This window comes from Rhineura floridana, chromosome 7, assembly GCF_030035675.1.
Source record: "Rhineura floridana isolate rRhiFlo1 chromosome 7, rRhiFlo1.hap2, whole genome shotgun sequence".
NCBI lineage: Eukaryota > Metazoa > Chordata > Lepidosauria > Squamata > Rhineuridae > Rhineura > Rhineura floridana.
In genome coordinates, this window is record NC_084486.1 from 63,350,458 (window position 1) to 63,375,646 (window position 25,189).

Below are 25,189 nucleotides of genomic sequence, written 5' to 3' on the forward strand. Positions count from 1 at the left end.
CCGGGAGGTAAGAAATGGGATCCTGTGCAAGTTTGATGAGAATGAATTGATCATTTGCATGCTTATTGAGTTGAGTGGGATTTACTCCCCTGTAATCATGCTTAGGATAGGTGAAACAAAACTGACCACAGGGGATGGGGAGGGGAGGAAGAGGGAGGGGAGGGAGGGCAGTGGGGAGGAGGGGGATGGGAGCAGGCAGGAGGGAGAGGGGAGGAGAAGGACAGGTTTGATCATTTGTATGTTTATTGAGTTCAGTGGGATTTACTCCCATGCAATCATGCAACTGACCAGAGCGGGAGGAGGGAAGGCTGGACTGGGCAGGGGAGGAGGAAGAAGGAAAAGGGGAGGGGAGGAGGAAGGGAGAGGAGATGGAAAGGAGGGGAAAGGCAGGTCTGATCATTTGCATGCTTATTGAGTTCAATGGGATTTATTCCCACGCAATCATTATTAGGATAGGTAAAACTCACCATGGGGAGGAGGAGAGGGAAGGAGAAAGGGAGGGGAGAGGGGGGCAGAAGGAAGGGGAGGGGGAAGGAGGGGATTGGAAAGGGAGGGGCAAAGGAAGGGGAGGGAAGGGGCCAAAGGGAGGTGATGGGAGGAATGAGGAAGGGAAGGACAGATTTGATCATTTGCATGCTTATTGAGTTCAATGGGATTTACTTCCATGCAATCATGCTTAAGATAGGTAAAACAGACCATGGGGAGGGGGTGTGTCCTGCCCAGAACCCGAAACACAAGATGGAGGGAGGCTTGATTTAATTCTCTTTTTATTAGAGTGATGCTTAGGTCCAAAGCAGTACGCTTCATAAACCAGTCTACTCTAGCTCACTACCTTCCCTAGCTAAGATATCTGGATAGTCTCTGCATCATGTAGGGAGAGTTGAATCTGCACTGGAGCCTGGGCGGGCACCTGCTTAAGTAGGGAAGGTCTTCACCTGTAACCGATGGCTCCTCTGAAGTTCCACCCTCTCAAGGACCCTTTTCTCGTGCCATCTTGTGTGGGGTGAGGGGGTGAGCCTCCACTGCCCCATCTGACAGCGGGGCTTCGATAGGCGATGGCTCAACCTCAGGAAGCAGGAAGCTGGTTGGCTGGGAAGCATTTGAAGTGCCAGGTGGGGATTCCTGTGGGGGCATGGGTGTTGTGCATGAGGGGTTGCTTCCCAACAGCTCAGGTGGGGGGCTCGCAGGCAGAGTGGGAACTGCCTCGATGGGGGGACTGGCAGATGGAATCTGTGGGCTGACTGTGCTCTCCCTTCCTTCAACTCTCCCAGGGACCTCGTCCTCATCTGACTCCTCTACCTCTCCCTGAGCTAACTTCTGGTGCACCTGGGATGCAACAGGGAGAAGGGGGAGGGGAAAGGAGGGGATTGGAAGAGGATGGGGAGGGAGGGGCAAAGGAAGGGGGAAGGAGGAGATAGGAGGGAGGAGAAGGTAGGGGTGGGTTTGATCATTTGCATACTTTTTGAGTTCAATGGGATTTATTTCTGTGCAATCATGTTTAGGATAGATGAAACTGACCTGGGGGAGGGGCGGGGAGGAGATTGATGGGTGGGCAATGACCAGAGGGGAAGCCCCTTTCCTTTCCAAAAGGAAAACATTGTGAACAGTATCATTGTTTTTCAGCATTTACCCCACATTTTTATTCTACAGCAGGTACATGTAACCTCACATTCAAATTTAAACCAAAGCTGTCCCTGGCCACATCCTCACCAGACCTTTATTTCCCTTTAGATAGTTATGGATTTTCCCAAAGAATCCTGGGAAGTGTAGTCAGTGAAGGGTGCTGAGAGCTGCTAGGAGAGGCCCTGTTCCACTCACAGAGCTTCAATCAGAGTGGCTGACTGTTAAACCACTTTGGCCACTGGAGCTCTGTTAGGGAAATAAGAGTCTTCTCTCAGCACCTGTTGTGCCCCAGGTGCAGGGGAGTTTGATCAGGGAGAGGAGTCAGATGAGGACGAGGTCACTGGGGGCTTTGGAGGAGGCGGGACTCTGCCAGCCTGCAGACTTCCTCAGCCGACACCCCCATTGAGGCAGGTCCAGCCCCGCCTGCGACTTCCCCACTTGAACTGTTGGGAAGCAACCCCTCATGCATGCCAACCTTGCCCATGCAGGATTCCCTGCCTGGCACTTCAAACACTTGACCTAGCTTCACCTAGCTGTTGGATGGGCCATTGGATGCTCATCCTCCCTCGCCCCATGCGAGGAGGCATGAGAAGAGAGCCTTTCAGAGGGTGGAACTCCAGCACAGCCGTCGTTTACACACAAAGACCTTCCCTACTTAAGCAGGTGCCCTCCAAGACTCTAGTGCTGAGTCAACTCTCCCTGCACGCTGCAGAGACTGTTTAGGTAGGCTAGTTAAGGAAAGTAGTGAGTCAGAGTAGACAGGTTTATGAAGCACACTGCCATCACATTAATAAAATGAGAAATAGAATAAAACTCACCTCAGTCTGGTTCCTTCAACTCTGGGCAGGACAGCACCTTCACAAGCTACACTTCCCAAGATTCCTTTGGGGAAGCCATTTCAAGTGAAATAAAGGTCTGGTGTGAATGTGGCCCCCTGATTAGCCAAGCCAAGCAGCTGTGAGTCTGACTTTTAGAACACTGACAGTTGGTTCTTACTGAGCATGCCTGACATTATCATTGAGTTCAATGTAAAATTTCTTAAATTAATTAAAAATCAGTCAGGCAATTTTTTAAACTTTTAAACTGCAGAAGATGGAGGTCAGAGTATGGGGCAAGGTAAGTAATAGGATTACAGGTACTCAATGAACATGACTGATTTTTAATTAATTTCAACAGATTATGAGAACTCTGACAGAAAAAAGTTAAAAAGGGCTCTGGGTTTTCTCTCTTTTGAACTCTTAATTCTCCCTGACTGTTTTGTGTATCACCATGAAATTCAGAAGGTTGTTAAGCAAGCGTTTCTGAGTTCAGGACTATAAGTTTTGTAAGGTTTTGTTTTGAAATGAGCTTATGAGAAGAATCAGTATGGCATGGGGCGTATTTTCAATTTAACATTGCGGAATGAGAAAAATCCACACTGGCTATATTATACATCCACTCTCATGACTGTATAATTCATATACATGTTTTCATGAATATGGATGAATTTGGCTACATGGTTTGGGATGATCACATATTTTTAATGAACTTTTAAAATGAACTTTGGTAACTTGACAGTTCAGTAGTTGTAGACTAATAAAGTTTTGTCTTGCTGCTGTACCAGACCATAACAAATACAACTACCTTAGTTGGATTCAATTTTCAATGTGCTCTCATCCTTCTTTGTTTTTGAACAGGTGAGCCAGAATTTCGGTACATGGCAGGGGCTCATGGGAATGAGGTGCTTGGACGCGAGTTACTGCTTTTGTTAATGCAGTTTATGTGCCAGGAATATCTGGCTGGGAATCCACGTATTATACGCCTCATTGAGGATACCAGAATTCATCTTCTTCCTTCAGTCAACCCAGATGGATATGAAAAGGCCTATGAAGTGGTAAGGAAGATTGCCATTTTACTTCCTTACAATAGACACTAACTTTATTGATGGAACTGACAAAATATGTTCATACGGTTGCAACAATATTTTTAAAAAACCCTATATTGACTACTGGAATTCACTTATCTATAGATTTTCATTGTTACTTTGGGAAAAGGGAGAATTGCAATCTAGTTCTGAAGTCAGTTCATGGTAGATAAGGCTGGCTAGGAAACTCAGACTGGCATCATTGAGGGTAAAAACTGGGTGATTGATATGCATATTGAAAACTATTTAATCCAGGGGTGGCCAGTTTCTGAATTCCCAGGAACCATTCAATTCTTGTGTCCAGGACTTGGAACAATCCAACTGCCTCATGGATTGCTCGGTTGTAAAATAAAGTCGGCATTACCTAGTGGTAAAGATTTTACTTTATGGAGCCCACACACCTCTACTGTATCTATGAATATTCCCCTAAGTATGTATGCATGATAGGGATGGGATCTTTGGGGCAATGCTGGTTCGAAAGCATTCCATCAACCTAACAGGCCGGTATCGATTTGAGTTCACTCTTTGTCCGTTAGACACTCCTTTTGCCAATTGGTTTCTTTCACTCACAAAAAAAGATTGATATTTTGAAAGGAAATATTGATAATTTAAAAGGAAATGTCAATTTTGAAAGCAAATATCAATAAATGAGAGGAAATGTTGATAAAATCATTGTTCTTCATATTAATATTTTAGAAGTGGGTTTTTAAAAATCGCTACATAAACCTCTGATCCGCAATGATTGAGAGCAAGCGAATTAATGGAAATTCAGTACCATATCTAAATTAAGCAGTTTTCTAGCACATCCCTAATGTATGAAGAGATGGATAGGGTTGAAGAATGAATATGCCACTGCCCTTTGGCAAGCATCATGAGTCTCAGCCTTTCTCCCAGCTTCGGAACTAAAGATGGGGATGGGAGTTATTTCTGCAATGCGGCAGTTCCCATCCTCCCCAGCTGGAAGGATGACTGCGAAGAAAGCTGGTATTGTTGAATTGTTGAGACACCTAGAGCACCCCAGAAGTACAGGGCCATGCCGAGAAGCCAACACCAAACAGAGAAGCCGAAACTCTCCAAACTTGGAGCTGGAGAAGAAAGCAGGGAGTTGCCTCAGACTTTGCATAGAGGTACAAGGTCAGGGATCAATAGACAGGCAGGATCCTGTCAGCCACAATGTTTGAGAAGGGAGCAGGGTGCATGCAGGGGGTGGAGAGAGGGAAAGTCCACCGATATGATGCAGTAGTTATGATAGGCAGTATGCAACAGAATTTGTTAATGTTATAGTCTAACTTTAGTTATTTAACCAATCAGAATGTGCCATTTCTGGTGCCAAATTTTGTTTCTGAATTTCCAGTGACATTTTAAAGGTAAAATTTTCACATCAAAAATTCAAAATATGAATTCTTTGAAAAGCTGAGAGATTTTGTTTCAGCTCTAATTTGTTATTGCAGTTACTACCTCCTAGACTTGCTTTTCTTCCAGTAATTCACTTAACCTGGCATCTTGATCAAAGCACCAACATTTCTTAAGAGCTAAAAGTGCCTCGGTGGCATCTTGTGCAATTTAAAAGAGTGGTCAGGAGAAGCGATAGAGTGTTTAGACAGATTTTTGCGGTTAAGTGATATTGAATTTATTTCTTTTCATGCTGTAATTAAGCTAATAACTGAAGCTATATATAAACAACAATGGTTTTATCGCATTGGATCATCTTTTACATTTAGGCCAAGCCAACTGCACTGATTCTTTCTAAATATTAATTGATATTTTCTCTTAATATTATTCAGTTCCAGCTTTTTTTAAAAAAAATTTGCTCAATAAATCACAGTCTTTAGGCATAAGTTACACAATGGAAATACATTTTTCAGAGAAAACAGGAGTGTCATTGAAAATAACAGTGCTGTGTAGAGTTCCCCACCACCACCACCACCACCATGACATTAACTTGCCCCACATCATGATGTCATCTCCACCCCCCCTCCTGAACCACACCAATGGCTGCTTGTGGCAGGGGCAAGGTAATGATGTCAGGACATGAAAAAGGTGAACTAAATAACAGGAACTTGACACAAGACTGTCAATTCCAGCAGCACTTCTGTGCTGTTTGTATTGTGTCATTCCTCACTGTTCCTGATCAGCAGAAAGAGGTTGTTTCTATTTATTGAGCATTCATCCTGATTTGTTTGGAAGCTGGTTAGGACATCACCTCTTTATTGATGTTTCACTCTGATTTCTTTGTGGGGAGGTTATACAATGTTGCAGCAAGCAACTGTTTCTAGCGGCATCAGCAGTCAGCCGGCAGCAGCACTTCCCTGACCTCCCTTCATCTGTGTCGCTACAGTGTACCAGGAGGAAGAGGAGAAAAGCGACAGTGAGGTCAGTGTGGGACAAATGCACCAGCAGAGCCAATTCGGCTCTCTCACTGGTGCATTTGCATCACAGCAATGTCACCTTGCTCCTTTCCCTCCTAGTAAGTTGCAACGAAGCAGGTGATAGGAGATCAGGGAAGTGCCACTACCCAGCTCCATTGGCTGCTGCTGCTTTCTCGTGTATTTTCCCATCACTTTCCTTATTGCAAAAAGCCAGATGGGGGGGAAGCAGGTTTGTTGAGCACAAACACCAATTCAACTTTCACTGTGCAACCTGAATTTTCCAGTATGTGACTGAATTGCAATCAAAAGTAGTAACTGTCCGGAAGCACCAAGAGAGAAAGAAACCTCTTATCAGTGGAACAGTGAAATCCTGCTCCCAACCTTTGGGTGATCTCCCTTAATTATGTTATTACAGTCAAACATGGGGGAAAGGTTCAGATATATAGATCTGAATTAACCTAAGTCCTACTCAGAGTAGACCCATTAAATTAAGGAACCTAAGTTAGCCATGTCTATTAACTTCAGTGGGTCTCCTTTGAGTGGAACTAGCATTGAATACCACTCATAGATTATAATAAGCAATGTCTGAATTAGAGTATCATACCAAACGCTAGGTAGATGAGAAAGAAACCTGTGATAATTAATCATGAATTAACACAGTACAATACTTACTTCAGTCCCTCATTTAACTGAATAGTGTTTTGTGCCTTCAAATGAGCAAAACTATGAGAAGTGCTAGGTTCGCCATTCTAGATATTTGAAGGAGAAAGGCTCTCCATGTAATGCTATGTGAGAGATAGTCACGTGCTTGGGATCAGAACCAGGGATACTCTACACTCCTTTTGAATTCTTTGAACTCCCCCCTTCCCTCACCAAGATCAGGGGAAGGAACGTAGCTTAATGGTAGAGCATTTGCTTTGTGTTCAGAAGATCCCAGGTTCAACCTCAGACATCTCCTGGAACGGCTGGGAATGACCCCTGTCTGAAATCCTAGAGAGCTGCTGCCAGCCACTATACATAATACTGAGCCTGATGGACCAGTGGTCTGACTCAGTATAGCAGCTTCCCATGTTCTTCAGATCAGCTTGTCAGATATTGTGTTGTCATTTTCTAATTGGGAATATTTATTTATTTATTTATTGTTGCTGCTATGCTTTCAGTTCAGAATTTATCTTTGGCTACATCCAAACACAACTGCTACAGTTCAGTGTTCTTTTTCATCACTGAATAGCATCTCACGCTCTGAAAGGTCATCCATCTGATGATGTGAATCAGGTAATAAGAATATTAGCTGAGGGACTACAGGTACTGATTGCACAAGAAGTGACTAGACATGCACTGCATTTGTGAAATGCATTAAAAGGACATGTGCAAAATTGCAACATGAAATCAAGGATGTAAATGCAAATTTGATTAAAATTTAAATGAAATCTAATAAAATGGTTATGATTGTGAAATAAATATGGTGGAGGAACATGAGATTTTTAGAAAAGGGGAACATGTTGAAAATGTTGCAGTTCTACCATAACCATAGGCCAGGTGTGGGAAACCTTTGGCCCTCATCTGGTTGCTGAACAACAACTTCCATTAGCCACAGCAAGTGTGCCCAATGGCCATGGATGATGGGAGTTGTAGGCCAAAGATTTACCACACCTGCCGTAGGCATTTAGCAGACTCATTTTGTTACTCTCGGAAAGGCACAGAGAGTTTATCACTATAATACATCTTCAACTGTTGCCATTGTGAAAGAACATACCACATAATTTGTTACAGGGTTCAGAATTAGGAGGCTGGTCTTTAGGACGATGGACTCAAGATGGCATTGACATCAACAATAACTTCCCTGACTTAAATACTTTGCTTTGGGATACAGAGGATCGGAGAAAGGTTCTGAGAAAGGTCCCAAATCATCACATACCGATTCCGGAATGGTACCTATCTGAAAATGCTACAGTAAGTAGAAATGGTGCTAACAACAGACAAAGGAAAGTCACCTTGTCTGTCTGAAATAGTTTATAGCAGGGGTGGGGAACCTCTTGTCTGGGGGCCTTTCTATCTGGCCCTTGGGCCTCTCTCCAATCCATACCCCTCAACAGTCCTACTTCATACCATCCTTTAAGTGTTTTTACTAGGTTGGGATGTGCCTTGAACTCTGCCAATGCCTCTTGCTGCCTAGATGGAGGATAGAGAGGGGTTGTGTGTGTGTGTGTAAGAACTACCCTACTGTCCAAAGGTAAAATTTCTATAAATTACTTTGTCCAGTTTTACCTCTGCCTCCACCCACCACTGGCATGTGGCCCTCAGAATGTTGCCCAGATAGGAATGTGACCCTCAGTCTAAAAAAGGTTCCCCACCTCTGGTTAAAAGCAATTCTACTTCTTTTCACTAGCAACATCACGGAGAGTGAAAAGTAGCTCATCGACAGTGCTTGACTTGTGCTAAAAATCTTGTAATACTAGTGCTGATATTGTATGTCTCTAGGTTTCATCCATCTAGTTTACTGAGAATGAGACTGTTGTCCTCACAATGGTTCGATTAATATAGTCTGCATTTAGTTTTCTCTCTCCCTTTTATCCAGTGGATTCTGAGATAAAAGATAACTATGACTGAAAACTTTTCACTCTGTGTGTGTGTGGGCTGGTGGTTGGGGTTAATTTAAGTAATAAACAAAATACAAGACAAATGAGCAGGCCACAGTGGCATGTGTAATTTGCATTGTTAATTGCATTAACAAAGCAATGATATCACTTCATGCTTGTCATATGTGAACATTGAGCATTATTATATATATAAAGTGGGGTGAACAATCCTTAGGAAGGCTACACAGCAGAAATCCTCCAAAAGCCTTCCAAAGTTAAGAACAACACGCCTGGGTCAAAAGAACTGTTTTGTCTGGCACCTCAAGATGGATAATGATGGCACCAGGCACACCTCTCTGGGGATAGTGTTCCACAACCGGGGGGGGCGCCCCTGAGAAGACCTGTTCTCATGTTGCCACTCTTTGCACTTCCTTCAGGGGCACATGAAGAAGGGCCTCTGATGCCAAACACAGGGACCGGGTTGGTACATATAGGCAGGAGAGGAAGTCCTTGAGGTATTGGGGGTCCTGAACCATATAACGCTTTATAGATCAAAAACAGCACTTTAAATTGAACCCAAAAACTAACTGGTAGCCAGCACAGTTGTGCCAGAATTGGTGTTATGTGCTCAAACTGTCTTGTCCCAATGAGCAGGCTGAGTGCTGAATTCTGCACCAGCTGCAGTTTCCAAACTGTCTTCAAAAGCAATCCCATGTATAACACATTGCAGTAATCTACTTTAGAGGTTACCAGAGCATAGACAACAGAAGTCCTGGGCCAGCAGCTGAAGCTGACAGAAGGCACTCCTCACCACTGAGGCCACTTGAGCCTCAAGCGATAGTATTGGATCCAGAAGTTCTCCCAAAATATGTACCTCCTCCTTCAGAGGGAGTATAACTCCATCAAGAGCAGGCCACAGCCCCTCCATCCAGTCTAGTTTACCACCCACTAACAGGGCCTCAGTCTCAACTGATCTCTCCATCCCACAGCACATAGTTATGTTAGAGAATGCACTGCCGCATGAGAGTCTGATGCCCTGATAATTGTGTTTTGTGGGGGGCTTTGGCAAAAGATTGTTACCTGCTTCAATGTTTTGATTGATAATTTGGCATAGTGAAGAAAACATGTGGCTCCACAGTTCCTGAGGAAGGAGATACGGTATATTCTCTGAAATATGTAGAGCATGCATTAAATCTTCCACAAAGCACCAGAGCCTGTCTTCTTCTGTTTTCAATGGCTACTACCCATTGTCATTATCAAATTGACTCTTGAGAATATGAATATGGCATTATGGCTATGTACTACCTCCAGTATACCTCTGAATACCAGTTGCTGGAGGCACAAATGGGGAGAGTGCTCTTATGCTCAGGAACTGCTTGCAGGCTTCCCAAAGGCATCTGGTTGGCCACAATGGGAATACAGTGCTGGACTAGAAGGACCTTTGGTCTAATCTAGAGCTCTTATGTTTTCATGCTCTCTGCCAGCCTCCAGTAGCAATTTTAGTTCAGTAGAATTATTTCCTGAGGAACACTTGGGCTGTGAACACACTAGTCACCTATAGCAAAGCATTTCCATTAGCCACACCTGGAGGGGGAACAGGTTGATCTGCTGATCAGTTGTGGAATCTCTTTGAAGCTGATTTTTAAAAAATAAAATAAAATCAAGCTGATCCCATCAGGTTTTACAGTAAAAAGGGGCAGGGTTTGGCTAGCACATTGTGTCGCCATCTTCAGAAGAGAGAGGTGGAGCCGCACTGGAACCAGCAGAACAGGGTGTTTCTACCCTCTGAATGTATGAATATTTGCTCCTTCCTAATGCTGTTCAGTTTCATCGTTTCTCTTGACAGCTTGTCCTTTCTCATTCCTGGATCATTCCTAAAGAAAATTTTATTTGCCATATGTAGTATATGTCTGTGCAAATGTATCATCCTGAACAGTGCCTAACTCTCATGGGGAGAAAAAACACCTACTCCTGATCTCTGCTGATGCACAAAAGTAAATTTCCCTTTTGTACAATTTCCATACCGCTGTGTTCACATCTGATTTTAGAATGTGAATGTTGATTTGTATGTATTGTATTGAAAGTATTTTAATCCCCTTTTCTATTGCAAAAGCAAGCCTTCCCAAGGTAGCTAACAATTTCTGAAACATAACAAAATATAATACAGTAAAAACAACAACAAAAAAGATCAAAAATCACAACAGTAGGAGAACACAACAGCAAAACACAAGAGATGCAATTCAATACAGCTGTAATGCTCAGTGAAACATTTGCAATCCAATGCATGTCAGATGCATTGAGTTCAATGGGATGTACTCCCAGGTAAGTGTGCATAGGATTGGATCTTTAATCTGGCATTTAAATGGCAATCAAACAGCCCATCTGGGATAGGGGTTTCCATAACAGAGAAGGCCATGTTCCCAGAAGCTTTAGTTGGCAGTGAGACATGGAACATGGCATCCACTGACAATAAGAGCTGATGAACAGCATCAGGGTGGGGTGGGGTAGAGTCCTTCTTATACAGGCAAAAATGCCCCAAATCTAATCCAGCTGGTTTAATCCAGTTGAAAACAAGGTGGGCTTGAATTTTATTTTTATACATTTTTTCAAATTAATATTGCACAAATATTGTTTTCTATGGTACAAATATCCTTTAGAACTCATATACAGGAAAACAGAAGTTAGAAATTATAGGTGTTATCTTGGCTAAATTAAATTAGTGTTAGTGCTAACTTTGGCAATTCACTTGGTCAGGAAAAGATTGAATTTCAGCTGGGGCTGCTTTCTGCTTTACTAGGTGTGCTAGAAAAGGTTACCATTTGTTAAACACACACACACACATCTTAGTGAGCTTTATTGATGTGCAATGATTCCCTGATAAGGGTTTTGTCATTCCTTTTGACCTGACTTTAATTTTCTTCCTGCACCCCCAGGTGGCAGTTGAAACACGAGCAGTGGTTGCATGGATGGAGAAAAACCCATTTGTGCTTGGTGGCAACTTACAAGGAGGAGAACTTGTTGTTGCCTATCCATATGATATGGTCCGGTCAATGTGGAAAACCCAGGAGCATACTCCTACCCCAGATGACCATGTTTTCAGGTGGCTGGCATATTCCTATGCCTCCACTCACCGGCTAATGACAGATGCCCGCAGGAGAGTATGCCATACAGAGGACTTCCAGAAGGAAGATGGGACTGTAAATGGAGCTTCATGGCATACTGTGGCAGGAAGTAAGTATATGTGAAACAAAACACCCCCAAACTTTTTAAAAGGTCATACATGTTATTTGTTCTAAAACCTTAACTTAAATTCAATGGTTGTCACCCACCTGAACAGCATGAAACAATACTTTAAATTACTCTGTCCCTTTGCATTTTACAAGGTGCCCCTGCATTGATGCAGAGCTGTCAGATTTTCATCACAGAGACCTTGTTTTCTTTTGGTGATTTCCACGGCTGTGCATCCTGCTGTGCTTTTATAGTGCAATGAATTTAAATGGTACTTGGCACTGATTAAATATAGTAAAGTCTACATATCCATTCAAACAACTGGCACTTGATAGGAATCTAATGGCTTGGCTATTGACTACATATTAATTGTGCGGCTTGCCACCACATCAGAAGATTGAATTCAAGGTATGGGGGTTCATTTTCCATGACAACTGCAGTGCATTGAGGGGGAATCTTTAACCCTTTACTCCCCATCCACAATCCCGATGGAATATCCGTTCCAACCCAGGTGCTGCAATTAGCGGTAGAAAAAGGTCCCATTAGTGCCAATTGTATTCTTTTGTATTCTTTTGAATACAAAATCACCCTTGTATTCTTTTGGAGTGTCCTCGTGGGGTGTTCAGCAACCCGAACTGATCACTGGCTCAATCAGTCACACCTAACTCCCTTGTTCCTACCTAACAGAGAAAGAGAGAAGAGACGTTCTATTATGCTTTTGGCTTGCAGATCATTTGAATACCCAATTAGAAGCACATCAGAGTACTAATTGGCCTCAGGGGATGTTGTGTGTGAAGTGGAGGGCTCAGCATGACCAAAACCTCCACTGGTTTCAAAGCTCCTGCTTTAAACCTTGCCTGATTTCAGTCCCACTAATGGACTGTGGTAAAAACAAAAACACCTCAAGTGAATGTTGTGTGTCGACACAGAGTAATGGGTGGCTGTGTCCCATCTCTTGTTCAGCAGTAATAAAGAAACCAGTTTGTGCAGTCCTTTTGTTGGTCTGTTTTGTTGTTACAAGCTGCACTTTCACTGAATAAACAGTGCACAGCTTGGAAGCTAATTTTATAATATTTGCACTAGATCACATAAAGTTAATCTTGGCCTGGACATAATGATTCAGATGCCAGCATGTGGAATATTTCTTCTGTAGTCTGCAAAACCCTTTGAACTTAGGAAAAAGAGGCAGCTTCATAAAAAACAACATTCAGATAAGTTTGCCTAATATGTGCCCTGATGTTTGCACACACTGTACATTTTAAATGCAGAATTGGCTGTCTGATCATTAAATTTATTACTTTAATTTTTTTAAGTGCTTTGTAAACTTGATTATGAATCGATCCAACATAACAGTGAATTGGTTTTAATCACAATATTAAGCAGTATTCAATTTCTTATTGTTTGGATTTAGTTCATCAAATTCATTTTACTGCTGTATTATACTCTGAATTATTTTTAACAATATGCATATACATTTTGGATCATTGTGCAATGATGGTTCTCAACACTGGCTCTAGATTCCTCCCTTTCCATCTACTTACTCTTGACATCCAAGAGGAATTGTCTGAGATAAATAACACAAAATGAAATTAGCTAAAAGGTATTAATTGAATGAGAGTAGTTTTTACACAGCATGTGTTCAGTAAATCCCTGAATCTTACTTTTGCTGAATTTCTGCTACATGTAACTCAGGATCATCTCAGTAATAAAGTTATTCAACAGACAACAAAATATATTGGGAGTCCTTCCTCTTGTGCATAGTTTTAGTTGTGGCTATTAGTCAATGCCTTGGGCCAGCGAGGATAAATGCCCCAGACCCAATGTTTGCAAGGCATGAGTTCATGTGAAGGTGTTTCTATGTACCAGATAAAAAAAATTAAACCACACCTATTTGTGTGCTGTCCAAGCATGACAACAACATGACAATAACGTAATGCCAGATGAGAAATGGCTGAATGTAATTAGGAGGTATAGATATTATTTTATATGAAAAGAAATATGGATCTTTCAGTAGACACAAACCCATGCCAGCAGGTATCAAGGTAGTGTGATTGGGACAGAGTAGGGATAGTGCCTGAAAAATGCCATATTTTAATTGATACTGTTTCTCCATTTCTGTGAGATCTGTCTTGAGAAGGCTGGAGGAAAAATCCACTAGTTGATACACATCAGACAAATCAGTAACAGATTGTGTGGTGGTGAGGGGCAGCGCTCACCTAACCTCCCAACAACAGAGTGACTGCTGCTTACCAGGGGAGAGGGGGGAAGTGGGGAAGTGCTGGGGAGGCTGACTCAGTGCAAATGCACTGGCAGAAACACCAGATTGGTTCTGTCAGTGCATTTGCACCACACTAACGTCCCTGGTATCTTGCCCCTCACCCCTCTCCTTCCTACAGGTGAGTACCTCCACCCTTCCATGCTGTCCTCTCCTGAGAAAAAGCAATAATCGTCTTTCAAATGAAATAAATCCATGTTAAATTTAGTTCAATGTTTAGATTATAATTAAAATATAGAGAATTATTCCTGAACCCATGCTTTCAAGTTACACAAAGGTATATATCATTTGTTTATGCATTGATTTTGACAATTTATATACTTTTTAGCATTATTTTTATTGAAAAGTTTTCAAACAACTTTCAAGCATACACAAGTGGTGCCAACACCAGCTTATAAATGGAATGGAAATGGACTGCCTTCAAGTCGATCCCGACTTATGGCTACCCTATGAATAGAGTTTTCATGGTAAGCGGTATTCAGAAGGGGTTTACCAGCGCCTCCCTCTGAGGCTAGTCCTCCCCAGCTGGCTAGGGCCTGCCCAGCTTGCCACAGCTGCACAAGCCAGCCTCTTCCTTGTCCACAGCTGCCGGCTGGGTGGCAATTGGGCTCCATGGGACTATGCAGCTTGCCCACAGCTGCACAGGTGGCAGGGCACATAACTCCTGAGCCACTCACTGTGGGGGTGATCTTTAGCTGACCCTTGACATCCAGGAGACACGAGCGGAGATTTGAACTTGCAGACTCTGGACTCCCAGCCAGGCTCTCCTCCCCACTGTGCTATACCAGCTAGATACACATATTCTGATTACAAAGTCAAGCATACAGTATCAGTAATCAAGTTTTTTCTTCAGAATCAGCTAGAAGAAAAACCCTCTCCAGAGTCCTGTATGGGAGGAAGGGGGCCCATCAGCAGGGATTTTTTGTGGACATCTCTCACAACTGCTGATATACTGCTTAATTACAATAAGTGGTGTACAATACAAAACTTATCTTAATAAACCTGAGGTTACACAAACTTTGTGTCCATGGTCTGGGTGATGTGTGTGTGTGTGTGTTTGTGTGAGGGATACCATGCAAGCCTTTCCCCCATCATCTTCAGGGGCATTGCTCTTCATGCTTAGTCCCTGACCACTGCTGGATTGAGTAGGGTAAGTCTGCAGTGGACTTCTAAATAAATAAAATACTTGTTTTTACATGAACCTGAGAAGAACCCCTCCCCCCATGCAACTGGTGACCCTGATAAAGCAGGGTTCCCAACTGTTCAAGGTTTCATGTTATCGGAAAGTAACCAAACTCTCAATAATTAAAATAATAATGGACTGACAAGCTGTATTCTCTTTCTTTATTTCTCATATTTCATTGTTCAATACAAATGGTAGCCTGGCAAAGGAAATAGTTTAAATCACTTTTGCATCTTGCAGATTCAGCATTTTATAATTTGTGGGTTATATTGGGACCCAAGAAAATTGAGCAGAATTCCTTCTGATTCTGTCCTGAAGTATGTCACTGGATTATGTGTTTGCAGTAGAATGTGTCTACACAACTTTACAATTAGGATTGTAAAGAAATTTCATGAGCTACTTCACACTTTATGTATGTTCCAGGGGCTTACACTGGAAACAAATATGGCCCCAAATACTTTAAATACCAAACAAATACCTTCCACAGATGTTGGAAACTGTGGGATCTAAAGCACTACATGGGGTTCTTTGATGATCCCTTTCCACTGCAGCCCTCAAATCTACCCAAGAAGCTGCTCCCAAATCTAGAGGACTGACAAACTTTATATCATTGCATGCAAGGTAAGCAGTGACAGAATGGAGCCTGTTTCACTTTCTGTCTTGCTGACCTGAACTTCTCTATCTGTAATAATGCCTCTGACTTGTCTGGATGGAGAGATCTATGTGTAGAAACCTCTGACCTTTGTGTAGCTGGAGTATAGACTGGTGATGGAAAGTTCATTCTACTAAAGCTATTTTTGTAGGCAGTTATGACTAATGTATACATTTTTTCAAACACTTTCTCATCATGTAATGCATTTTTGCATGTTATTTCCACTCATATTCATTTTTATGCACAGTTTCCACTAACATATGCATTTTTATAAACATTGTTTGGTTGGAGAAATGCATTGCAAAATTTGAATGTGCAAACTTCAAAGGATGGCTATGCTTTGGTTCTCATATTGTTTCAGAAAGTGGGAATTTGATAGATTCACTGTTAAATGCAAATTGAATCAAAATTCTTGTTGACTCTTACTGTGGACGACCATACAAAGTTAAGAATCACCTGTTTCCTTACACACCACTGGCCTACTAGGGAATGCAGTCTTTGGGCCGGAAAAGGTCCCCCACCCCTGTCCTAATGGCTCTGATGTGCAATGGAATCCCATGTATGCATGAGCTTACCTGTACTCTGGTATGGAAGCAGAGCTTTTCCCATCATAGGTGAAACTGAAAGCTGTTCTATGCACTGAACTTTGTCTCTGCCCACAGTATTAACGTCTCAGATGTAGGCTAATAGAAATCTTAATTTTTTTCCTTCATATTTTAGGGTAGACATAGATGAGCAGATGCAATTAGAAGATGAAGTAAGTAGGGCCAGGGCATGGGAAGCTGTGACTTTCCAGATGTTGCTGGACTCCAGTTTCAGTTAGTTTGAGCCAGTGTGGCCAATGATCAGGGACAATAGGAGTTGTTGTTTAACAGCTTTAAGAGGGCCAAATGTTCTCCATTCCTGGATTAGGGCACTCTAAAGAACTGAATGAAACTTGGTAGATAAAACATCTTTGGCAAAAGATTGTCAAGCTATGAAAAAATATTTGTTTCTCCTAACTAGGAAGGGGAAAGGCCTTAGTAGAACAGCAGAACCCAGCACTCTGAAATTTTAATCTCTCTCCATCACCACGCTTAACATCTGTGTTACATAATCCTCCTGCAGAGAATCCAGAAGGTGTTTTCAGGTCCATTAAGTACCTGACTGCTGCTGTATAGGAATCCACCCCACTCCAAATTCTCTTCAACAAGTTTTGGGTTGTTATAAAATACATTAATTAAGAATGATTAAAATTTGTTTTTCTATAAGATTAAAACTTTCCTTTCAGTTTGAAATTCAGTTTGCTAATGAGCAAATAATTCTTATTCCCATACGGAGTGATATAGAGACAAATGTACACAGACAGTCATTCTCTCTCTCTCTCTGTACAGTTGTATTTTTGTGGAAAGTATTAATAAATTAATTGCCTGGCTACAATAACAAGTATTTCTGATTTAATATTATTCTGGTGACCTGTTGGCCAAGTCATGGTGGCCTGCAATGATCCCCTCTGGATAAGAAAGTAACTATATTGCCATCCTGGGCTCCCTTTGGGAGGAAGGGCAGGATATAAATTTAATAAGTAAATAAATATTTACAATTTAATCAAAGACACTTCAAGATGGTTGAAACGGAAGATTTTTTAAAACATTGCCATCTTAACATTCATGGTTTTCTAAAAAGCTCCTGAAAGGAACCTTCCTCTTTCAACAAGCCTTTTGAGACCTTATCCCAGTCTGCTTCTGTGTTGGAATTGCTTTTTAATATGCTTTTAAAACAATACGTTTTTAACCTTTTTTTTAAAAAAGGTCTTCAAATCTTTAAAAAAATGTTTTTAAAGTTGTTTTGTTTTAATGTATTTTAATGTCTGTTTTTATGATGTTTTAAAGTGTTTTTAGTGCTTTTGTTTGCCGCCCTGGGCTCCTGCAGGGAGCAGGGGCGGGATATAAATCAAATAATAAATAAATAAATAATAAGTCCATTCAGATGCTGAAGACCTGGACAGATGCCTAAATATAGTGCCAGGCTACATTTCCAGATGTCTGCTTCAAAATCTTGCATCTAGAATGAAAATGTCGACCCAGTGTGCAGCAGCTGTGAAAAAGGCAAATTCCATGCTAGCGATAATTAGGAAAGGTATTGAAAATAAAACAGCCGATATCATAATGCCGTTGTATAAATCTATGGTGCGGCCACATTTGGAATACTGTGTACAGTTCTGGTCGCCTCATCTCAAAAAGGATATTATAGAGTTGGAAAAGGTTCAGAAGAGGGCAACCAGAATGATCAAGGGGATGGAGTGACTCCCTTACGTGGAAAGGTTGCAGCATTTGGGGCTTTTTAGTTTAGAGAAAAGGCGGGTCAGAGGAGACATGATAGAAGTGTATAAAATTATGCATGGCATTGAGAAAGTGGATAGAGAAAAGTTCTTCTCCCTCTCTCATAATACTAGAACTCGTGGACATTCAAAGAAGCTGAATGTTGGAAAATTCAGGACAGACAAAAGGAAGTACTTCTTTACTCAGCGCATAGTTAAACTATGGAATTTGCTCCCACAAGATGCGGTAATGGCCACCAGCTTGGACGGCTTTAAAAGAAGATTAGACAAATTCATGGAGGACAGGGCTATCAATGGCTACTAGCCATGATGGCTGTGCTCTGCCACCCTAGTCAGAGGCAGCATGCTTCTGAAAACCAGTTGCCGGAAGCCCCAGGAGGGGAGAGTGTTCTTGCACTTGGGTCCTGCTTGCGGGCTTCCCCCAGGCACCTGGTTGGCCACTGTGAGAACAGGATGCTGGACTAGATGGGCCACTGGCCTGATCCAGCAGGCTCTTCTTATGTTCTTATGTTCTTAGAATGAGTTTCATTCAGGTATTGTTTCAGCCAAAGCCCTATATCCCATAATTCATGAAATATAGTGCCCATAATTTCACTCCTGAGAGAGCTAGGACAGAAGATCTGAACATAATATTGGTTCTTGACTCTGAATAATTTTACATTCTTATATGTTATGTTATGGTTTATTTCTATGCCGCCTTTTGGCTAAAAAGGCCCCCAACACAGCTCACGCCCCCAAGGCGACTCAAAATGTCACTGATAAGTATTTGATTGTTAATTTTTCATCAAAAAATGGAACTACATATTAAGGCTTTGGGGTGATAATTTAGAAGTGAGAAGCAATGTGGGGAGAGGGGAGATTAATCCTTTCCCATCTCCAACATTACTGATTCAAGTTCCCCATGACTGCTCCCCTTCCCCTGTCTGTGCAAGGTTCCAAAGGTGTGCTTGCCATCACACACACAGAGCCGCTGGAAGAAGCAGTTTGGAGCCAAGATGTTACAGATGTGGAAAGGGTTAATATCCCCCCTTTCCACCACTACCCCATGATGTCTCCTTTCCAAAAGCAGGAAAAGTAGCCAGCAGGATTTTGTTACATATATTTGTGTAAAATATGTAGGTAGCTCCCAAATTTTAGTATGTATTCAAACTTTTGAACTTGTCATGTGGATTTCTGTCATGCACATTTGAAATATGATTTAAAGAGAGAATACCTTCTCTCTTAAGTTTCTAAAAGTCTAGTATTAGTGGATGAGATGCTTTTGTCAAAATATTTTACTTGGTAGATGGGTTGTTGCATTCTAAACCAGCTGTAGTTTTTAGTGTTTTCCAGGTTAGAAGAGGGGTTCTGAACTTCAGATCAGTGTCATGGTGAACAAGAACCCTGCCATTTCCTATGCACTGTGCATTGGATCTATGCGTCGGTTTTGTGCTAATTGTAACTCCACTCCACTCTAAATAGGAAAAAAAATGAATATAAATCTTCACATTTAGATAGCAAAGAAATTCTGAATCACGTATCATACTGGCAGAATAACATATGAGCTCATTCAATTAATTATTTATATTGATACAAAAAACATGCATTTCCATAAAAGCTTTTTATTGAATCTTTTGTTAACACAATTATTAGGAAAACTTCATTATTAAAAATGATTGTGTCTAGTCTCTAGATTAAATAAAAAGCTGTGTTTGCTTTAATTGCATTATTTGTTATTTATTCTTTTTCTTGCATTGACAGGTATAAATGACTTTAGCTACTTACATACAAATTGTTTTGAACTATCCATATATGTTGGCTGTGATAAATATCCTCACGAAAGCGAATTGCCTGAAGAATGGGAAAATAACCGAGAGTCCCTTATTGTTTTCATGGAGCAGGTATGAAACAGAACAATTTTGCTGATTCAATTTTGGATCTGTTCCTACTGAATTCCTTCACTTTAATTGGGGTCTTTTACATTTGGCTACCACAGCTCACTGTGAGATTATTAAGGGCAGCAGAAAGTGAAGTCTTTCCACGGAAACTGACAGCTGAGTCACAACAGTGAGCCAATATGACCCAGACCCATTGACCCAATGTCATTTATGAGGAAGCTGTGCCAGGAATCCCAATCAAGTACAATCATTGAGTCAGAAAACATAGTGTGCACCTGAACAGTCCAAAATGCTACTTTTCTGCTGTGGCTTAGAGGCAATGTGAAACCAATGAGTTCAATTGTATATGCAGTACTGGTTGATGAGCTCATTTTGGGCGGCTGGAGCACCTGATGGGAAATTTTGGGGTCTGCTGGACATGGGGTCCTTGAGGAAATTGAAGACACAAGCTTGCAGCAAAGTTAGGCCTTTTCTGGTGACGAGCCTATGCCCAGTCACTCTCCCTGTGAGTGGACAGAGAGCTGCAACATGGCACTGTTCGCCTGGGGTTTTTATACATTCCAGGACAAAGACATTAGCATTTCCCAATCAGGGACTTACACATCAGCATTACATAGCTATTACACAGGGGTTAAGCTGTCTGCATTATTTTCTAGTCTATCAGGTAATGTTATATCGGCACATTTCTACCATGAGCTAATGCATTCCATTGCTAATTCTTCTCAGACCTTGGAGAGTACAGACATGTCCTGTACCAGTGTCCTGTTCCCCTTATCTTATCTTCTTGAACCAAGCTGTACCATACATGCCTAGTTACCATGGCTACATGTGCATAACAGGGAAGACAGGACCAAGAAGAGGATTTTTAGCTGGCCTGCTACACTATTTATTTATTTATTGTACTTATATACCGCCCCATAGCCGAAGCTCTCTGGGCGGTTTACAGTAACTTATAAAAAATTATAAATCCTATAATTTCCTAAAAGAATATATTTTGCTTACTGTTTGTATCTAAAAATTCTCCATTACATCTTCTTGGACCCAGAGCACTGACAATCCCGTAGTACTCAAGAACTGTTGATAATGATCAAGCACATCCAAAGGACATGCTAAGCCACTTGATATATCAATTTGTCATATACAGTTCCCACATTAGTTGACCATTTTAGTGTTAGTTACATTAGACATGTTCAGGCATTCCCATGAACATACAAATGCTCAAAGTGTGGACCAGGGAAGGTGATACACTACACTACCCCTAGTGTTGCTGTGTGCGTCTTCCCCACCTGGGCGCTCACCGGGCTTCCACAGGGAAATTCTGCATAGGGCTTCTACTCATGTAGAAGCAGCATCCCTGGTCACACATAGGGTACCATTTATGGTTCAAGAAGTAGAAGCCCCCGCATATCTTAACCCATGCAACATGAGGAAGGCTGGAGGTTGTGTGGGAGAGTGATTCACATGAGGATGTTGTGGACCAAGCTTGTATGCGTGCTTCTGCCCCTGCTCATACTTTGAGCACTCACATGTTCAGGTGAATGCCTGAGCACACCTATTATACTTTAGTCAATATTCCTAGGAAAGCTATATCAGCAGAATATTTAAGGAACATGGACATAAGAATATAAAGCTAGCTACAAATTAATACTGTGCCTAAGCATTAGTTCAGTAATGTTGGGAATGTTCGCTAAACTTGGTCAGACAAATGCAGGGATTATACTGCTTGGTTCTTCCCTGAGTTCAGGGCTGGATTAAGGTGAGGAGGGCCCCTAGGCTGAATCTGAGCCGCCCACCGTCCCATCCCATCCCATCCCATTCCTCCCGCTTCACCTACCTTTCTGCTTTTTTTGCGGCTGCGCGCACTGTGCGCACAGGTTTGCCATCAATCAAGATGGCAGCCGAGGTTTTCCTAAGGGGCTGAAGCCTCTGCCGCCATCTTGGTTGATGGCAGCAATGTGCGCATGTAGCATGCATGTGTGCCATCAATCAAGATGGCGGCAGAGGCTTCAGCCCCTTAGGGAAACCTCGATCGCCATCTTGACTGATGGCAAACCGCAAAAAACAGCAGAGAAAAAGGTAAGTGAAGCGGGGGGATGGCGGGCGGTTTGGAAGCTCTTGTCCCATGATCCGCGGCTCCTGTCCTGCTTCCGTGGATCGCAGGCCCCCAAGAGATCTGGGCCCCTGAGCTTCAGTTTACTAAGCCTAATGGATAATCCGGCCCTGCCTGAGTTGTGTTGTGTGACCAAGCTTAGGGATTGCACATTTCCCTAGAGCAGCCTTTCCCAATCAGTGTGCCTCCAGATGCTGTTGGACCACAACTCTCATCAGCCTCAGCCAGCATTGCCAATGGTCAGGAAAGATGGGAATTATAGTCCAACAACATCTGGATGCACACTGGTTGGGAAATGCTGCCCTAGAGCCTTAAAAATTGGCATTAGTGCTCTTTCTGAACTGTACCTTTTGTGCAGGCCTTGCACAAAAAGCAAAGAAAGCGCTGCCTTTTGCTCAATTTGCCTAACTGCAGGGCTGTCCTTACCATTAGGGCAGGATTAGCAAGTGCCTTAAGCAGCAAGTGCTGGGGGCAGCCACAGTAGTCCTATGACTGTCCTGCACCTCATAGCTAGCCTGATGCCCTTAGGTGTGGTGGTGGACACTCTCCCACTGCCAACTGAAATATGATTCAATTGCTAGTCCAGTCAGCTTCTGTACATGGCTTGGGGAGACGGCTATCATGTCCTTTGCCTCAGGCAGCAAAATGCCTTGGATCAACCCTGCCTAACTGTTTGAAGAAAGGGTCTCCTCCCTAAATATGCAAATCTCGTTACCAAAATTGAAACTAATGAAAACTAAACTCGACTCATGTTAGATTGCTAATTCTTATGTGCCAAGACAGGATTGTACCCTGGAGATCTTCAGATTATGCCAAACAGCTGTATGCAAACCAATAAAGACTAGAAACATGATTTATTTGAGCAGTTTCTTCTCTAGAGTTTGCCTGTCCTCCATACAATCCTTCTGAACTCAGAGAGCTATCCATGTTTCTGTTTCATGCATTCAACCCTGTGTGATTCTTTTCCAGAGAAGTTTCAAATTTTGATCTGCTTGAATGATGAATGTAGAGTTTTCTTGGCATGTATGGGAGAAATCTTACCCTTCAGAAATACTGTCAGATCATTTTTAATTCAGACTATTTTAGTTCAAGCAAGACAAAGCAACACAGATGACATCTCAAAGGGTGTAGTTTGTGATAAAATATATTTTAAATAAAAGAGAAGTATTTAGGTTTTGTCTTATTTATTTTATCTGAATCCCATAAGTCAATATGAGACTTAGAATGTACAAGTGGATTTAATAGCTTCTTGTGCCTCCAAGGCTGTTGTTATGTTAATAGTGATATTTCAAAGCTTATATTATTCATAGAGAATATACACATAGTAACTGATTCTGTTTACATATATATATTTAAGATAACGTGATTGTATGCCCTCTAGCTCTCATAATAAGCCAAACTGGAGAAGAAAATCTGGGTCAGGCTCCACTAATTCAGAAATGAAAGGCAAACAGCAGATCACAGTCTGAAAAAGTCAGTACAAGTCACTGCAGTGGGGCAGGCCCTGTGACAGGGTTGTGTCCAACACTGTGCAAAACAGAGTTCTGCTTATGCAATGAGACTTCTTTCCCTGTGTGTGCCCAAAATCTGCTCCAGAAGGTCGCCCAGTCCTCTGGAGCAGATTTTGAAGATGCACAGGGGGCTGCAGGTGAGAGAAGGGGTGAGTTACATCACTCAAGTGGAAGTCTGCTGCATGAGCAGAAAAGCGGTGTTGAATACACAAGCCTTCAAGTTTTCAGCATTGCTTTCAGAAGACATGGGTCAGCACAGCATTTCCCTATCTTAGAATGAAAGGAACTGCAACATAGGATTGGTAATATATGAGTCTCTTTCTGGAAACTCTGGAAATTATCCAGAATTCAGATGCCTCTCTTTAGAAATAGATGTACATGTTGACATTCTCATCCCATGTCAGATTTTTACGCATCTTCAGTCACAGGGACACGTAGAACAGGGCATTATTGTTCCCCTTACTATTAAATGTGGATTTGGAGGAGATTTACAAAGTACATTTGGATACCTAATGGCTGTCAAAAACTCTGAAACTTTGCTCACCTGTGCAAGTGTCCTCAGCAAGCATCAAGTTTCTACACATCAGCAACTCTTCCCCCCACTTGATATGCATGCACTCCTCTCATTTTTGCTGTTCATCTAAACATAACTCTCCCACTGACCTTTTGTATAAACGTGCACCATGGTAAGCAAGTGCACGGGGCATGGTTTGTGCTTGTATTCACTACTGTAACGCAGTCTTGCTAGAACCTCCTCCTATTTTACAGCACCTGCAGGAGGTTACAGATAGGTTCTTTTCCTTCGTTAGTGGTGGGGATATATAGCCCTGGAGTGGCTATAGGGCACTTGCATAATACGTGTATCATGCAAAGCAGGTCCATGTGCAGTTTCCTCCTTCCTCCAGCTTTGTCCTCCTTGCCATTTCCTCTGCCATGAAGACTGGTCACTTCATAACATATCAGATCACCAGGGGAGGAGGACTGTATAAAAGAACGAAGCAGTACCTTTTCTGTCATGGTACCAAAGTTGTGGAATGACTTACCTATCAAGTCCCATCTGAGCCCTTCCCTTCAGGTTTTTAAAACAGGCTATTAAAACCTTTCCTTTGATATAGACATTCAGGGTAGGTACTTGCTTGATATTGGAGGAGTTTAGGAACACAGGAAGCTGCCTTATACTGAGTCAGACTGTTGGACCATCTAGGTCAATATTGCTGATGCTGACCGGCAGCAACTGTCTAGGATTTCCGGGGGTGGGGGGAGAATTCACAGCCTTATCTGGACATGCTGGGGATTGAGCCTGGGACCTGCTGCATGCAAAGCAGATGCTCTGCCACTGAGCTATGGCTGTTTCCCCAGTTTGTGTGTGTTTGTGCTCAATACATTTTGGGGAACAATTTTGTCTTAATTGTTTCTAAGAGAATACATTTTTTCAGCCTTTTGGCTGCCTGAAATGAATTATATTGCTTTGAAACAGCATATGTCTCATGCACAAATACTGTTCTATATGGTTTATGTGGCATCTTTTGGCTCATCGTGATTGGCATGTCTCCTCTTTC

At 42.1% G+C, this 25,189-nt stretch overlaps 1 protein-coding gene across 2 annotated transcripts in view; it reads left to right on the forward strand.

Moving 5' to 3' along the window:
• CPXM2 (carboxypeptidase X, M14 family member 2) overlaps positions 1 to 25,189 on the forward strand; it is a 135,487-nt gene that overhangs the window by 103,224 nt on the left and 7,074 nt on the right. For both annotated transcript variants that reach the window (XM_061635735.1, XM_061635734.1), the window contains exons 9-12: positions 3,300 to 3,496; positions 7,669 to 7,848; positions 11,408 to 11,705; positions 19,873 to 20,012. In XM_061635735.1, the coding sequence (XP_061491719.1) occupies positions 3,300 to 3,496; positions 7,669 to 7,848; positions 11,408 to 11,705; positions 19,873 to 20,012 (815 nt within the window). The remainder of the gene's footprint in view (positions 1 to 3,299; positions 3,497 to 7,668; positions 7,849 to 11,407; positions 11,706 to 19,872; positions 20,013 to 25,189) is intronic.